This window comes from Nerophis ophidion, linkage group LG24 (assembly GCF_033978795.1).
Source record: "Nerophis ophidion isolate RoL-2023_Sa linkage group LG24, RoL_Noph_v1.0, whole genome shotgun sequence".
NCBI classification, from domain to species: domain Eukaryota; kingdom Metazoa; phylum Chordata; class Actinopteri; order Syngnathiformes; family Syngnathidae; genus Nerophis; species Nerophis ophidion.
This window is the reverse complement of record NC_084634.1, coordinates 15126743-15144697: the sequence shown is the minus strand read 5'-3', so window position 1 is coordinate 15144697 and position 17955 is coordinate 15126743. Positions and strand designations below refer to the sequence as shown.

The window sequence follows — 17955 nt, the reverse complement described above, 5'->3', positions numbered from 1 at the left end:
GCATAAAAAATGGCTAAATGAACTAAAAATGTTGTCAGGGCCCTCCGTTTTAGGAGTGATGATCTTTTATTCTAATCTGTCTAAAAGTAATGGATACAATGAAACACAAATAAGAATATAACGCTGTCTCTGTACTGTACTGTTGGATAGACATTAGTTAAAGTACCAATGATTGACTCACACACACAAAGTGTGGCGAAATTATTTTCTGCATTTGAGCCATTACCCTTGACCACCCCCTGGGAGGTGAGGGGAGAAGTGAGCAGCAGCGGCGGCGGTTGCGCCCGGTAATCATTTTTGGTGATTTAAACCCCAATTCCAACCCTTGATACTGAGTGTCAAGTAGGGGTGTCAAAAAAATGTTTTATTTTCAATTAAAAAAAAAAAAAAAAATCGATTAAAATTTTTTTGTTGACTATTTTATTATACATATATATATACACACACACACACACACACACACATTTCTGTATTTGTCCAGTCCAGCCACTCAGGCTAATCATATTGTTGATGTAAATGTTCGTGGCGCAGTGGGAGAGTGGCCTCACAACCCGAGGGTCCCTGGTTCAATCCCCACTTAGTACCAACCTCGTCATGTCTGTTGTGTCCTGAGCAAGACACTTCACCCTTGCTCCTGATGGGTGCTGGTTAGCGCCTTGCATGGCAGCTCCCTCTCCATCAGTGTGTGAATGTGTGTGAGAATGGGTAAATGTGGAAGTAGTGTCAAAGCGCTTTGAGTACCTTGAAGGTAGAAAAGCGCTATACAAGTACAACCCATTTATTTATTTATATCTGCAGTACATTAATTACTATGAAAAGAGAAGTGTTGGGTACTTCTCTTGTTTCCTTTTTTGCATTTGATTTTCTTAAAATGTCTGGGTAGAATTGTATCAAACAAACCCAGTTGTATTTCTAAGTAATATAGTCTATCTGTGTTGGCCCTACGATGAGGTGGCGACTTGTCCAGGGTGTACCCCGCCTTCCGCCCGATTGTAGCTGAGATAGCCGCCAGCGCCCCCCGCCACCCCAAAAGGGAATAAGCGGTAGAAAATGGATGGATGGATGTCTATTTTATGGAAGAATATAGTTAATAAAAGCTGGCCTCCAATGTTATTTAATCAAAGAACAGTTTGAATCGAGAATCGATTCTGATCCAAATCGTTACCCCCAAGATTCGAATCGAATGGTGTGGAGCATTTTCCATTATTTCAATGGTGGGGTGGGGGGGGGGTATCTGAACAAATTGTGGTCAACCTCATGTTTCAGCATATTTGGACACAGGGGCCATCTGTTTGAAACTACTACCTAACAAACCACTACTACACTAATCCCAGTAAAAGGGAAACCATCGCTCCATAAATTGTAAGAATTTCATTAAGTCTACTACAGTAAAACCTAAAGCTTAGTGCCTTTTAATACAAATGTGTAAAAACCTAGTGGAGGTGCGGACAGGTCAGAATGAGCTCACTTCGAAAACATGTCCTGACTACGAAACACAAAAACACAAACAACAGGCGCCCGTGTGCACATGTGCTCAGGTTTCAGGCTGAAGGAAGAAGGGATTGGACATGAATTACACAGAGCAGCGTTTACAACAAAAAAAAAACCTAAGCCTTTAAACCACAAAATGACACAGGCAGACGAGACGTCACCATGCGATGTGGACTTCATACTCGCTATGCACGGTGAGAACACAGACCTGTTGTCCTTGTCTTTCAGGATGCTGTATGGAAACGGCTTCAGAGAGATCCAGCATCACGCGTTCAACGGGACCAAGCTCGACCAAGTGTACGTCAAACCTCGTCTCGCCGATTCTGGCCACAGCCAGGTGGGGGTGGGGGGTTTCAGCCAGGGGTGTCTAAAGTACGGCCCGGGGGCCAAATGGGGCCCCCCAAGCGTCTTCAATTTGGCCCGCGAGACGGCAAAAGCTCAATAAGCAAAATGGCATGGAGAGGTATAATCAAATTCCGTACAAATAATCAGCGGTCTGAAAATTTTTGTCACCATTAGGCGGCCAATGATTATTTCTACGACCCAATCCAAACAACCTTCCCTAGTCAAAGTGCAGGAAAAAAAAAAATCAACCAGCACAAACCTATAGCAAAAATGGTCACACATAACACAACCTGCTCATTTAACGTTTTAGACGTTTAAAAAAAAAAAACGTCCAATCAACATAAAAATTAAAAATTCAAATGTCACCCATTTAAGGCTGTTGCAAGGGATGATGGGAAAATGCTAAACACTCTCACCACACACATCCATTTTTTGCTGCATTTTAACAGCTTAATATTTCTGATTGATTAAAAAAACATTAAGGAGGTCGTCACGGAAGTAAACAAGGTACTCTTAAAAAACACTTATATTTATTATGGCATATTTATATATACATATTTGTGTAAATATATATACATATACACTGTATATACATATATATGTGTGTGTATATATATATACACATATATATACATATATACATATACATACATACATACACACATACACATATACACACATATATATATATATATATATATATATATATATATATATAGGTGTGGGAAAAATCACAAGACTACTTCATCTCTACAGAGATGAAGTAGTCTTGTGATTTTTCCCACACCTACATATTGCGCTCTACCACGGTATCGAGCACTATTCTCTGGATAATCCAATCAAGACATATATATATATATATATATATATACATACACATACATACATAGATACATATATACATATATATACATACATATATACATACATATATACATATATATACATACATGTATATGTATATATACATATACACACATACATATACAAATATATACATATATATATACATGTACAAACCTCGTTTCCATATGAGTTGGGAAATTGTGTTAGATGTAAATATAAACGGAATACAATGATTTGCTAATCATTTTCAACCCATATTCAGTTGAATATGCTACAAAGACAACATATTTGATGTTAAAACTGGTAAACATTTTTTTTTGTTGCAAATAATCATTAACTTTAGAATTTGATGCCAGCAAGACGTGACAAAGAAGTTGGGAAAGGTGGCAATAAATACTGATAAAGTTGAGGAATGCTCATCAAACACTTATTTGGAACATCCCACAGGTGTGCAGGCTAATTGGGAACAGGTGGGTGCCATGATTGGGTAAAAAACAGCTTCCCAATAAATGCTATATATATATATAGAGCTACTTTGCATGCATTCAGCTTTCGGCCCGCGGCCAAATGCGGCCCCCCAGTCAATAATGTTGGACACCCCTGGTAAGCGTTGAAAAACGAGAACACGCGTATTAGCGATGAAGTGCATTTCTACACTTTGCTTTGACAGCTTCGCTCGGCACTTTCGGACCTCACAACTCGTAGGATTGAACCGTTACCAACGCGTGTCACGTGTGTTTTTACGCGGCGAACCGATCCCTGTTTCGCCTCGTCTCGGCGGACCCTCTCACATGCGCTTCACCAGGCCCTTCGCCAAGCTTTTGATTAGCCTGCTCAAGTTCTCATGGGAAAATATGCCTGTAAATTGGGCTGCAGGAAGTCTGCATTAGGAGTTCCTTTTATGCATCCTCTCTGTTGACACTGGACTCTTTGTGACCGTTTCCAAGTGGTCAACCACGACTTTAATTGTTGCTTCGCTGCAACGTGCATTCCCCCGATGCATATTCAGGATATTAGATATTGATTATATAACGATAATCTAGCTTTATCCCCGTTTGATAATTCCTAACTCCTTCGGACACTTTACAAGAGCCTAATTAGTCATTGGGTGAGTCAGAGCAGTTGTGTGGTGTTTGAGTTGGAATCCGTGTTGCCAGCACTGCTTAACCAAGACAAACAGCGCTTTATTGGGCTTATTGCATCGGAAAGATGTGTGGTGATGGCGCTCTGAGTTCAACCACATTTCTCCCGTCTAATTTTACAGGGTTTGATTTCAGTTGGGATAGGCTAAGGCCCCGCCGAAACCCTGAGAGATAGTGATGTGCGGATTGATACTGCAATATCGATATCAGATCTTTATGCTCTAATATCGATCCTCAAATCAAAACATACTTTAGGGGTTATTGAAAAATGCTAAAAACTAGGGCTGTAAATCATTTGGGCATCACACGATTCCTTTCGATTCCTGAATGGTAACAATCCCATTCAGAATTGATTATCGATTCAAAACTATTCTCTATCTATCATCAATAGTTTTTTTAACAACACTGAGTGCGAGCTTTGATAGGTTTTTATATTACTTACTTATTTTTAGAGCAAATATGGGCATCTAAATCCACAATAGGATTTCCCTGGCTGGAAAGGACCGACAAAACATAAGTAATTGATGTTTTATGTTTTTGAGTCAATTAGGGATTGTGGCAAATAAAAATTGCGTCAACGGGCCGCGTGTCTGACACCCCCTGAACTAAACTATGTTTATATTTTAAGCATACCATATTTCCTTGAATTGCCGCCGGGGCGCTAATTAATTTAAAACCTCTTCTCACTCCTGCGCATTCCAAAGGCATGCGGTAAAAGTAAGCATGCGCTAATTATTTTAAAACCTCTTCTCACTCCGGCACTTACCAAAGGCATGCAGTAAAAATTTGAGTGTGATGTAAGCTTGGACCTTAAATCCTACTGAATAGCTCTTAATCTTCTTCCCTATATGCGATTTCAAATTACCGGTATTGAAATCAGCCTCCTCCATTTTGAAAATGATGGCAGGGGAAGTGTCACTCGTGACGTCACGAGTTTGACCAGGCGGTAATACTAAGCATGCGCTAATTATTTTGCGAAGCGAGTTTGACCCGGCAGTAATTCAAGGCAGGCGTATACTATATGCCCTGCGGCAATTCCAGGAAAAACGGTATTTTATTTTCATTTTGAGAGCTTCTAATATTTTAGATCGGAGTGTCTAAACTTTTTCCACCGCATACTGAAAAGTCAAGTATGCACGCTCATTTTGATATTTCATATTTTTAAATGCTGTAAACCGATTTTATGTATATTTAAAGACAAAACATTGTTATAGGTGACTAAGTATATTAATATTAATTGTCTTCAGTAATGCGGACGTTGTACCGATCCGTTGTGGTGAAGAAGGAGCTGAGCCGGAAGGCAAAGCTCTCAATTTACCGGTCGATCTACGTTCCCATTCTCACCTATGGTCATGAGCTTTGGGTCATGACCGAAAGGATAAGATCACGGGTACAAGCGGCCGAAATGAGTTTCCTCCGCCGGGTGGCGGGGCTCTCCCTTAGAGATAGGGTGAGAAGCTCTGCCATCCGGGCGGAGCTCAAAGTAAAGCCGCTGCTCCTCCACATCGAGAGGAGCCAGATGAGGTGGTTCGGGCATATGGTCAGGATGCCACCTGAACGCCTCCCTAGGGAGGTGTTTAGGGCACGTCCAACCGGTAGGCCACGGGGAAGACCCAGGACACGTTGGAAAGACTATGTCTCCCGGCTGGCCTGGGAACGCCTCGGGATCCCCCGGGAAGAGCTAGACGAAGTGGCTGGGGAAAGGGAAGTCTGGGTTTCCCTGCTTAGGCTGTTGCCCCCGCGACCCGACCTCGGATAAGCGGAAGAAGATGGATGGATATTAATTGTTAGTTTAAACTTGCGATGAGGTAGCGACTTGTCCAGGGTGTATACCGCCTTCCGCCCAATTGTAGCTGAGATAGGCGCCAGCGCCCCCCGCGACCCCAACAGGAATAAGCGGTAGAAAATGGATGGATGGATGTTAGTTTAAACATTTCAGCTTGTTTTCATCACATTTTGATTGTTGGCTCTTTTTGTCTTTCATTTTACTGTTGATTTTTTTTTTTTTTAGACGGATGTTATTATTTGAAAATACACAGAATTTAAACTTTTTGCAGATACATTACATATATTTTCTCAAAAAAATCAGTCTTAATATCTGTATGAATACCTGAATTTTATTTGGTATCTGATTGGAAGGAAAATCAGTGGTCAGACAAGCGGTAGAAAATGGATGGATGGATGATTTTGAAGATGTGTAGTGATGAGGCTGGTGGGAATATTGTGATACTACCCTTGCCTATGTCGATCTGAGTGAAATAAGAACTTAATAACATGTTTCACTCTCCTGTCCAGAGACCTCCACAGGAACAAATATTTAACCACGTTGGACGAAAGAGCGTTTGTCGGCACCGTGAGCGGGCCCCTGCTCCTGTAAGTACCTCACCAGACCCATGTTTGCGCTGACTTTGCAATTACACACAATTCTTGCCTCTGTTGTCTCTAAAACGGAGAGGAAGTCCAGGGAGTTCTACTGCAACGTGGTGACAGTTCCACTCCAGTCACGCAGTAGGCAGTCATCCCCATTATGTTAAAAAAAAAAAATGCCTCCACTCCATACTTGCCAACCTTCCCAGTTTTCCCAGGAGACTCCCAAATTTCAGTGCCCCTCCCGAAAAATCTCCCGGGGGAAAAAAATTTCCAGAATTTCTCCAGATTTCAACCCACACAACAATATTGGGAGCGTACCTTTAACGTCCTCTACAACCTGTCGTCACGTCCGCTTTCCCACCGTACAAACAGCGTGCCGGCACAGTTACATAATATATGCGACACACATAAGTGAACGCAAAGCATACTTGGTCAAGAGCCATACAGGTCACACTGAGGGTGGCCGTATAAATAACTTTAACACTGTTACAAATATGCGCCATACTGTGAACCCACACCAAACAACAATGACAAACACATGTCGGGAGAACATCCACGCCGTAACATAACATAAACTCAACAGAACAAATACCCAGAATCCCTTGCAGCACTAACTCTTCCTGGACGTTACAATATACACTCCCGAATTCAGAGGTCTCAAGATTGGCAAGTATGCTCCACTCCGTCTGCAGGATCTGGTTTGTCAACAAAAACTGCCGACTAACCCAACCACAGTGGATTATTTGAAGGCAGGTTGTACAACTTGGAACTTGACTTAATTTTGGGGGAAAGTGCGTCGGGAAAAGTGCCACAAAAACTAGGACTTTGAAGTGACATCACGCAAGACTTTGGGTAGAGTTCCCGAGACCTCAGCTCGGGAAGCAATAATGTTGGCCTGCCAAGTTGCTGGATCTTGGTAAGTACTGGAACGCGATGTCAAACAGGTATACAGTAGTACCTCAAACTGCGAGTAAATTGAGACATGAGGTGTGTCTCCTTTTTTCATGATTAACTTGCGAGCGTAGTTTAAGCCCCCGTAGCCACGCGGGCGGCGTCTGGTTTTACACTTTCTCTCCTTGGAAAAGAGCCACTGATCTCTTGATATTTGCACATGCCACATTTTATGTGAAAATTTCTTGAAAATATTAAATTACAGTACTCCCACATCGGAGACATGTTGCCTCCGCTCCAGACAATTGCGTGTGTATTGCTTATGTCATCACAACATTCTGTTTTTAGCAGTGCTTTATCAGTGATCAAAGTCTTTTTTCAGGGCATTGCTAGTCAATAGTGTGTAAATAATATCTATTCACACAATATCTTTGTTTTCACATAAATACTAGGGATGTCCGATAATATCGGACTGCCAATATTATCAGCCGATAAATGCTTTAAAATGTAATATCGGAAATTATCGGTATCGGTTTCAAAAAGTTAAATGTATGACTTTTTTAAAACGCCGCTGTGTACACGGACGTAGGGAGAAGTACAAAGCGCCAATAAATCTTAAAGGCACTTCCCAAAGCATGATGTTTCCACCCCCATGCTTCACAGTAGGTATGGTGCTCCTGTGATGCAACTCAGTATTCGTCTTCCTCCAAACACGACGAGTTGAGTTTATACCAAAATGGATCCATGGATGATACAGCAGAGGATTGGGAGAATGTCATGTGGTCAGATGAAACCAAAATAGAACTTTTTGGTATAAACTCAACTCGTCATGTTTGGAGGAAGAAGAATACTGAGTTGCACCCCCAGAACACCATACCTACTGTGAAGCATGGGGGTGGAAACATCATGCTTTGGGGCTGTTTTTATGCTAAGGGGACAGGACGATTGATCCGTGTTAAGGAAAGAATGAATGGGGCCATGTATCGTGGGATTTTGAGCCAAAACCTCCTTCCATCAGTGAGAGCTTTGAATGGTTGACCAAATACTTATTTTCCACCATCATTTACAAATATATTCTTTAAAATTCCTACAATGTGAATTCCTGGATTTTTTTTTTCACATTCTGTCTCACAGTTGAAGTGTACCTATGATGAAAATTACAGACCTCTGTCATCATTTTAAGTGGGAGAACTTGCACAATCGGTGAAGTGTGATTTATATTTATATAGCGCTTTTTCTCTAGTGACTCAAAGCGCTTTACATAGTGAAACCCAATGTCGAAGTTACATTTAAACCAGTGTGGGTGGCACTGGGAGCAGGTGGGTAAAGTGTCTTGCCCAAAGACACAACGGCAGTGACTAGGATGGTGTAAGCGGGGATCGAACCTGCAACCCTCAAGTTGCCGGCACGGCCGCTCTACCAACCGAGCTATACCGCTGACTAAATACTTTTTTGCCCCACTGTATATTTATATATGCACATACATATATAATTTGTTATTTATTGTTATGGATAAAATTTGAAAAATTATGAATACATTTACAAACAAGATGAATAAAGAGGCGTCCAAATGGAGAGAAGAATAAAACACAGCAATTTCAATAGGGCCCTAGCGGTGCTCTGCATCGTACTCGCGGAGCTTGCTCCACTGCTCGGGCCCTAAAAAAAGAGAAAAGGGAAAAAAGGAAGAAAACAAGAGGAAAAAAAAGAGGACTAAAAATTAAATTAATGGAAGTTTTTGCAAATCTAATCTAAATGTCAGAGCTTTATGAGTCATTTAAAGGCCTACTGAAACCCACTACTACCGACCACGCAGTCTGATAGTTTATATATCAATGATTAAATATTAACTTGCAACACATGCCAATACGGCCGGTTTAGTTTACTAAATTGCAATTTTAAATTTCCCGCGGAGTTTCTTGTTGAAAACGTCGCGGAATGATGACGCGTACGCGTGACGTCACGGACTTTCAGGAAATATTAGCGCAGCACTATTTGTGGCTAAAAGTCGTCTCTGTTCATGACGTAATTACACGGTATTTTGGACATCTGTGTTGCTGAATCTTTTGCAATTTGTTCATTTAATAATGGAGACTATAAAGAACAATGCTGTTAGTGGAAAGCGGTGGATTGTAGCTGTCTTTAGCACCGAGACACAGCCGGTGTTTCTTTGTTTGTTGTGAAGTGGGGCAGTCAAGCGAACATGTTTTCTCTAGTCAGTGGATTAAGGGACTTTCTCCTGCAGTAGCTGTCCAAAAAGGCAGCTGTGAGCTTGGCTTCTCTCTGAGACACCGCGTGTTCACCGCAGCCATCCAACCTCGAGGTATGTCTTTACAATCTTTAAAATCTCAATAAAACAATATTAAAACAATAAGCAAATAAGGGATATTCCATAATTATCCTAGTAAATGTGTCTAATTACATCTGAAATGCTCACACTGCCGTCGCCCGGATCCGTCGCTTTTTTTTTTCTTTCTCTCTAGTCCTTCACTATCAATATCCTAATTCACAGATCTTTCATCCTCGCCCAAATTAATGGTGAAATTGTTGCTTTCTCGGTCCGAATTGCTCTTACTGCTGGTGGATCCCATTATAAACAATGTGAATATGTGTGGAGCCCTGCAACTCGTGACGTCACGCGCACATACTTCCGATAAAGGCAGGGCTTTTCTATTAGCGACCTAAAGTTGCGAACTTTATCGTCGATGTTCTCTACTAAATCCTTTCAGTAAAAATATGGAAATATTGCGAAATGATCAAGTATGACACATAGAATGGACCTGCTATTCCCGTTTAAATAAGAAAATCTCATTTCAGTAGGCCTTTAAATAGTTATTTTATTTGATAATTTTGTAAGAACCACAACTGACAAATGGTAATAGTGGATTATTGCATCTGTGGAATTCTTAGTGTTAAAAAGAGTAAAAAGGAATCGAACCAAAAACCATGTCACAAAACCGGAATAAGCTCCAAACCATTGGTTTTGTGTATCCAATAGTGTGCTTATTAACAACATTTCAGTGAAGAACATAATAGTTCTTTGCGTTCAGCTCATGGTGGATGGGGACAAATCATACAAAACTGAAATGTATTTTTGTAGAGTGTATAAAGTGGTGAACGTGTTCGTGCAGTTGTACCACAGTTAAGAACATTCAAATGCTCCTGAAGCCATGACGAGTTACAGAAGTGTTACTTGGCAGTGCGTGCAGGTGTGGTGTTTGAGCAGAATTCTCTCATTTCTTCCCCCAGAGACGTGTCCCAGACAGGTATCACCTCCCTGCCCACCGGCGGCATGGAGTCCCTCAGAGAGCTGAAGGCTCGCAACGCCTGGAGCCTCAAGAAACTGCCGCCCATCAAAACCTTCAAGCAACTCACCACTGCCAACCTCACCTACCCTAGCCACTGCTGCGGCTTCAAAAATCTCAAAAAGAAACGCGGGTGAGCTTTGTCTGAATGAGATTTTTTTCCTTACCACCATTTTTAACGCGCTTGGTGTACAGAAGAGAACGAGTGCCCCCCAGGTGTTGCAGTATTTTATGGGTTTGAACGATGTACCACAACTGCACTTGCGTATTGTGGATGTTGGCTGGGACTGAATCAACTCCCTGACGTGTTTACATAAAAACGTCTTACTTTGCTGCCATTATTAGTGTCACTCCATGTTGTTATTGTAGGACCCAGCACACGCCAGATTTATAATTGGAATCTCTTACTTTACACGACTTTAGTTTAAGTGTGACACATGCCAGAGGACCTCCGAGGTGCAGCATATTAAGAAAAAAAAAATTCCATGCTGAAATTACTTTAGGTGAAATGTATTTTTTAGAGGGAGACAATACAGTTTATACAAGTGCAATGGTCCGCAGGCCAAACAGCGATTTTTAGCATGCAACACCGCGAGTGAGGAATTTAGCCTCAAAACGTTAAAAAAGGGTAATTTTTGCCGATTTTTGCCATTTCCAGGTGCTGTTCTGTAACCAGCTCCTCTGAAATATTTCATCCGAGAGCTTTCAAACTTCACCCAGACAGATTAAACATATGGGTTAGGCTCGGGTTAGGAATTGAATTTCAAAGCGTTTAGGTTTTCATTACAGGATGTAGGCAATGCATGGCGAAAAAGATTGTCCTCCTCCGTAGCGCTTCGAAGAGTCATAACTTTATCGTAGAGCACAGGTCTCAAATTCAAACGCAATTCGACGCAAAATATTCTCTGTAGATCCTACAGTAAAAAAAACTAAAAAATTTAAAAAAAAGCTCAGTCACCAAAATGTAACCATAAAATCTAACTTGTTTTTGTTAAACAAAATTAATGTAAATTGAATTAATGTTATTTAATGTTAAAGTTCTGGTGACCTGGTTGCCAGTTTTTAACCTTAAGATCTATTGACATTGTCTTTACTGTGCATTATTGTACAATATATTGAAAAACAATACACACAAAAACACTCTCACATATATATATATATATATATATATATATATATACATATACAAATATACTGTGCATATAAACACATATATATATATATATATATATATATATATATATATATATGAGTGTGTGTGTGTATATACAGTATTTTTTGGAGTATAAGTCAATCTGGAGTATAAGTCGCACCTGCCGAAAATGCAAAATAAAGAAGGAAAAAAACATATATAAGTCACACTGGAGTATAAGTCGCATTTTTTGGGGACATTTTTTTTTATAAAACCCAACACCAAGAATAGACATTTAAAAGGCTATATAAAATAAATGAAGAATAGTGAACAACAGGCTGAATAAGTGTACGTTATATGACGTATAAATAACCAACTGAGAAGGTGCCTGGTATGTTAACGTAACAAAATATGGTAAGAGTCATTCAAATAACTGTAACATATAGAACATGCTATATGTTTACCAAACAATCTGTCACTCCTAATTGATAAATCCAATGAAATCTTATACGTCTAGTCTCTTACGTGAATGAGATAAATGATACTATTTGATATTTTACGGTAATGTGTTAATAATTTCACACATAAGTTGCTCCTGAGTATAAGTGGCACCCCTGGCCAAACTATGAAAAAAAACTGCGATTTATAGTCCGAAAAATACGGTATATTCTATATATATATATATATATATATATATATATATATATATATATATATATATATATATATATATATATATATATATATGTGTGTGTGTGTGTGTGTGTGTGTGTGTGTGTGTGTGTGTGTGTGTGTGTGTGTGTGTGTGTGTGTGTGTGTATGTATATATATATATATATATATAAACACAACAAAGGGGGTAATGGACAACAATCTATTATCACAATAACACAACAACAGTGTCAGTTGAATTGTCAATGCACGGACCAACGCTTAAAGTCCCTTTGGTGCTTTCAAAAATGTTAACAACTATGTTGCTACAATTGTGAAAAAAAAAAAAATATATAAATATATATATATATATATATATATATATATATATATATATATATATATATATATATGTATAAAGCAAGGTATAATTTACCTTGCTGTCAGCAAACTGCAGATGACGCGCCGTAACAAGGCGGAGTAGGGAGGACAGTCAGAGAGAGGAGGGCGTGGGAACGAGGGGTCGTGTGTGTGTGGGTTATCTCTTTGGGCCAAGTCCACAACAAACCTCTTCTTCGTTCCAGGCTGATTTGTTGGCCGTTTTGGACACATATTGAGTAAGCAACACATACAAAAATTATTGCATGGCTCGAAAAGAGACTCGGTGAATAACTGAGAAGTGGCGACCGAGTAATGGACTGCGTGAACAAGATGTGTGATGTAGGGGGCTGCGCCTCTCCAAAAGTGCTGCGCCCCGTTCGTACTGTACTGCACAGGAAGTGACGTCCCCAAAATGACCGTGCCCTAAGGCTTCAAATGGCACAAAAAATTAATGAATGAATGAAACACTTGTACATCGAGACATGGTTCGTACACAGAGTCACATTTGGCGCCATCTAAAAGCTCGTAAATCGAAAATAGAGGGGTTCGTAAATCGAGGTTCTACTGTAATTAAATCAAAGTGTGATTGACAACTGTGTATGTCTATTTTGAAACTGAAGGGGATGCTGGTATGTTGCATTAAAACTACTCCAACAAAAATAATTCATCCAATAAGTAACATTAGTAAATGTAACATTGAAAATGTAGCGTATTACTGCACACCTCGGGATATCGTACAGCCATTATATTAAAGGCCTACTAAAACCCACTACTACCCACCACGCAGTCTGATAGTTTATATATCAATGATGAAATATTAACATTGCAACACATGCCAATACGGCCGGTTTAGTTTACTAAATTGCAATTTTAAATTTCCCGCAAAGTTACTTTTTGAAAACGTCGCGGAATGATGATGCTGGCACGTGACGTCACGGACTGTCAGGAAATATTAGCACAGCACCATTTGCGGCTAAAAGTCGTTTCTTTTAAATCGCGCAATTAAACAGTAATCTGGACATCTGTGTTGCTGAATCTTTTGCAATTTGTTCAATTAATAATGGAGGAGTCAAAGTAGAAAGATGGAGTTGGGAAGCTTTAGCCTTTAGCCACACAAACACACGGTGATTCCTTGTTTAAAACTCCTGGAGGTGAAGCTTTACTATGGATCAGAGCGGTCAAGCGAACATGGTTCCTGACCACTTGTCAACTGTTTGTGCCGTCCTTGTATCTGCCGTGACTTCCCTCAGACACTGGCCTCAAGACACCCGTGGACACACCCCTCCGACTATCAGGTACTATTTAATCTCACTAAAACACTAGCAACACAATATAAATATAAGGGATTTCCCAGAATTATCCTAGTAAATGTGTCTAAAAAGATCTGAATCCGTCCCAATGCAATCGCCTTTATTTTTTATTTTTTTTCTAGTCCTTCGCTATCAATATCATCATCCACGAATCTTTCATCCTCGCTCTAATTAATGGGGAAATTGTCGTTTTCTCGGTCCGAAAAGCTCTTGCTGCTGGAGGCTCTTATTAAAAACAATGTGAGGACGTGAGGAGCCCTCACCCTTGTGACGTCATCATCCGCGACTTCCGGTAAAAGCAAGGCTTTTTTATCAGCACCAAAAGTTGAGAACTTTATCGTCGATGTTCTTTACTAAATCCTTTCAGCAAAAATATGGCAATATCGCGAAATGATCAAGTAGGGACCTGCTATCCCCGTTCAAACAAGAAAAATCTAATATTAGTAGGCCTTTAATATTTGATGTTGATGTCATAGGAGAAAAAATAAACTAAAAAATATATACATTTTTGATTTTAGGGTTTTGGAGTATATAATCTGCAACCTGACGGCGTTCTATGACCAGCATCACAAGCGTTCCGTGGCATCCCTCCACACGCCTTCCCTCCAAGGCGGGATCGAAGAGGTCCCGGAAGAGCCGAACGACGGCGGCCACAGAGGCGACTTCCACGGCAGCCTTCATTACCACGCCTATTTCGGCGGCCATACGGATGAAAATGTCGGGTTCGGCGAGACCCTGAAGAATCCCCAGGAGGACGCCGGTCCAGACTTCGATAACCGCTACGATTACGTGGTGTGCGAGGAGGGCGAGGAGGTGACATGTGCGCCGGTGCCTGATGAGTTCAACCCTTGCGAGGACATTATGGGTTTCGCCTTCCTGAGGGTGTCGGTGTGGTTTGTGAGCCTGCTGGCTGTCCTCGGAAACGTGCTGGTGCTCCTGGTGCTGCTCACCAGCCACTACAAGCTCTCCGTGCCACGCTTCCTCATGTGCCACCTGGCCTTTGCCGACCTCTGCATGGGGATTTACCTGCTGCTCATCGCCTCGGTGGACGTCCACACGCGCGCAGAGTACTTTAACCACGCCATCGACTGGCAAACCGGTCCCGGCTGCGCCCTCGCCGGGTTCTTCACCGTGTTTGCCAGCGAGTTGTCCGTCTACACTTTGACGGCGATCACGCTGGAAAGGTGGTACGCCATCACCTTTGCCATGCGGCTCGACCGGAAGCTTCATCTTCACCACGCGGCCGCAGTCATGCTCGGGGGCTGGATCTTCTGCCTCCTCTTGGCGTTGCTTCCTCTCGTCGGGGTCAGCAGCTACCAGAGGGTCAGCATCTGCCTCCCGATGGACGTCCAGTCCATTGAGGCACTGGTCTACGTCATCTCCGTCTTGGTCCTTAATGTCATAGCCTTTCTGGTGATCTGCGCTTGCTATGTCAAGATCTACTGCGCCGTCCACAACCCTCAATACCGTTCCGGATCGAAGGATACGAATATCGCGAAACGCATGGCTATCCTCATCTTTACCGACTTCCTGTGCATGGCGCCGATTTCCTTCTATGCCATGTCAGCAGTGTTGGACCATCCGCTCATCACAGTCTCCAACTCCAAGATTCTACTGGTGCTCTTCTACCCGCTCAACTCCTGCGCCAACCCCTTCCTTTACGCTATCTTCACCAAAGCCTTCCGAGGGGACGTCTTCATCCTCCTCAGTAAAGTCGGTCTGTGTCAGCGGCGAGCTCAGCTGTTCCGAGGTCAGACCGTTTCTTCAAAAGGCAGCAGTGGGACATGCCAAGTCCGTAAAGACAGGGACACGTTGGGAAAAAGTCCGGATAACGCCGCTATTCACTTAAAGAAGTGTCCGGGGTGCACTTACCACCCGGTGGTTGGCCGGCGGGCGGAACCTGAGGAGAACCAGAACCTGGAAACGTGAGCTGAACACCGGCCCAACCTCTTTAGAGGAAGAAGACCTTGAAGTGTTTTCCGGCGGGTCTGTTGGAATATTTAACAGAAAGCTCCGGGCCAAGTTCAGCTGTTTTCACAATTTCAGTTGTGATGATTTTACGCTTCCAGTTGGTGGAGAATATCAAGTGTCACTGAAGTATGACTTGGACTTCATCTCTTGGACTCTGAGGACTCGTTACGCAAGCACAGTCTGCCTGGTAGTGAGCACAAGTTATTTTGAGGAGAGAAAACTCATGCATGCAACTATTTTTCTCCAAATATTTTTGTATAAAGGACGATTGTCATTGCAATGATCTCCCATTTTTTGTCACAGCTGGACTTAGTGATGATTATAAGGTCAGCCTGCTAAGGGAGCATTAGGGTCGGTTAAAAAAAAATGTAATTAAATGAAAATTCAAAAACCAAAAATCAATTTATTACCAAAAGAAGTAGGAAACAAAAAAGTAATACCAGTATAATGTGAAAAATGTAAAAACTGCTGCATGTGTTGATGATATTATCTTTTTTCATCATATTCTCATAAAATTACAACTCTTTCTGCTAATAATAACACTTTATTTCTATGACCATTTATTCTTGGAAAATGAGTAGCTGTTAACATACAAAATGAGAACTTCATTAATTAGGTGGAAAAACGACATTCTCATAAAATAAAAATATATATATTATGATTTGTTTTGTCAGAACTTTCTTCTTTGCTTAAATTAGTTGTTTTTTGGAAAATAGTACTGCTTTATAAACTTGCTACACATGCTTCGTATGATTGTTAAAAAATGTGTTTGAAGAAATAGTATTAGGTTTTTTGCTGACAATACTTAATTCCTTTATCATTTTAAAAACTTAAGACAATTTATTCTTGTAAAATTAGTCAAATTGTTTTTCTTAATAAAACAACTTGGTAAAATGTAAAAATATATAAGTTCATTCAAGAGGCATTTAAATATCTACACATTTAGACTTTTTTTAAAGAGGAAATTATGACTTGTTTTTGTAAAATGATTGATCTTATTGCTGCACAATACACTGTATTAATGTAAAATGAAGTAGTTGAGTGCCTTGATTATTATTATTTTTTTTAAGAAATATGATTTTGTAAAAATTTAAACCGAATTCTAAAATTATTTTAATGCCATTTTAATCAAAGTATATTGTATATAAAACATGTATTTTTCCCCAGACGATTGAGTGCACCGGTATATAAGCCGCACCCACTAAATTTTAAAAGAAAAAAAATATTTTCCATATATTAGCCGCAGATATATACGTTGTGAATTTAAACAACGTTATTTACACATAAATATGTTGTAAATGTTTGTTTGCATAGCTTAATTGTTTCCAAACAATGTCTGTAACATGGCAGTAAAACGTCTGATCAAACAAAATAGACGTCATCGCCATGGACCCACAAGCTGCAGAAGCTAGCTCTCCAATCAGCTAAACAGACTCAATAACTGAATTGTTTTAGTTACATTGTAAAGCGTACAAACTTTGCTTGGAGTATTGAATGAATAATTTGTGTGAGTAAAAATGCTATAGACAGCTAGAAGACTAACCTGGAAGGACACTGCAGCACCTGCGGTGAGCAGACTTGTCCAAAAGATGCCGCCTTAGCACAAACAATAAAATCCTCTCAGCACCTTTGCTTTTGTTTTGTTTTTTGAAAATCCATATATTAGCTGCACCGGTTTATAAGCCCCAGGGTTCAAAGTCTTGGAAAAACTTAGAGACTTACAGTCTAGAATTCACAGCACCGGAAATGAAAAGCTTTGTATTGTTTGGAGTCTGGGACTGAAAATGTAAATATGATTTTTAATTTTGGGTCCAGTTTATGATATGTACATTTGCCTCATGTTTATACTCAAATAATGTATTTAAAAAAAGGGTAAGAGATTATTATATGTCACTGACATCTACATAGTTTGCATAGTTTGTAATGGGTTTGTTATGATACCAGATTTGCAGCAGGCGATGCGAATAACTAGGAATTTTCATGATTTTCAATTTTATTTCGATACCAAAATGACATTTAAAAACTAAACCCATGTACACTTGAAAAGTGTGACGTGTTTAAGATCAGTGAGCAAGAACATAATTTAAATATCAGTATCAGCTGCCAAGAGGTTGAAAAAG

The 17955-nt window shown here is 40.4% G+C and overlaps 1 protein-coding gene across 1 annotated transcript in view; it reads left to right on the top strand.

The window, feature by feature from the left end:
- The window catches only part of tshr (thyroid stimulating hormone receptor), a 76491-nt gene extending 59025 nt beyond the window's left edge, over nt 1-17466 (top strand). Inside the window, exons 7-10 of the mRNA XM_061886876.1 lie at nt 1720-1788; nt 6120-6197; nt 10335-10523; nt 14383-17466. Of these exons, the coding sequence (XP_061742860.1) occupies nt 1720-1788; nt 6120-6197; nt 10335-10523; nt 14383-15793 (1747 nt within the window). The 3' untranslated portion in view covers nt 15794-17466. The remainder of the gene's footprint in view (nt 1-1719; nt 1789-6119; nt 6198-10334; nt 10524-14382) is intronic.
- Nucleotides 17467-17955: the final 489 nt, after the last annotated feature.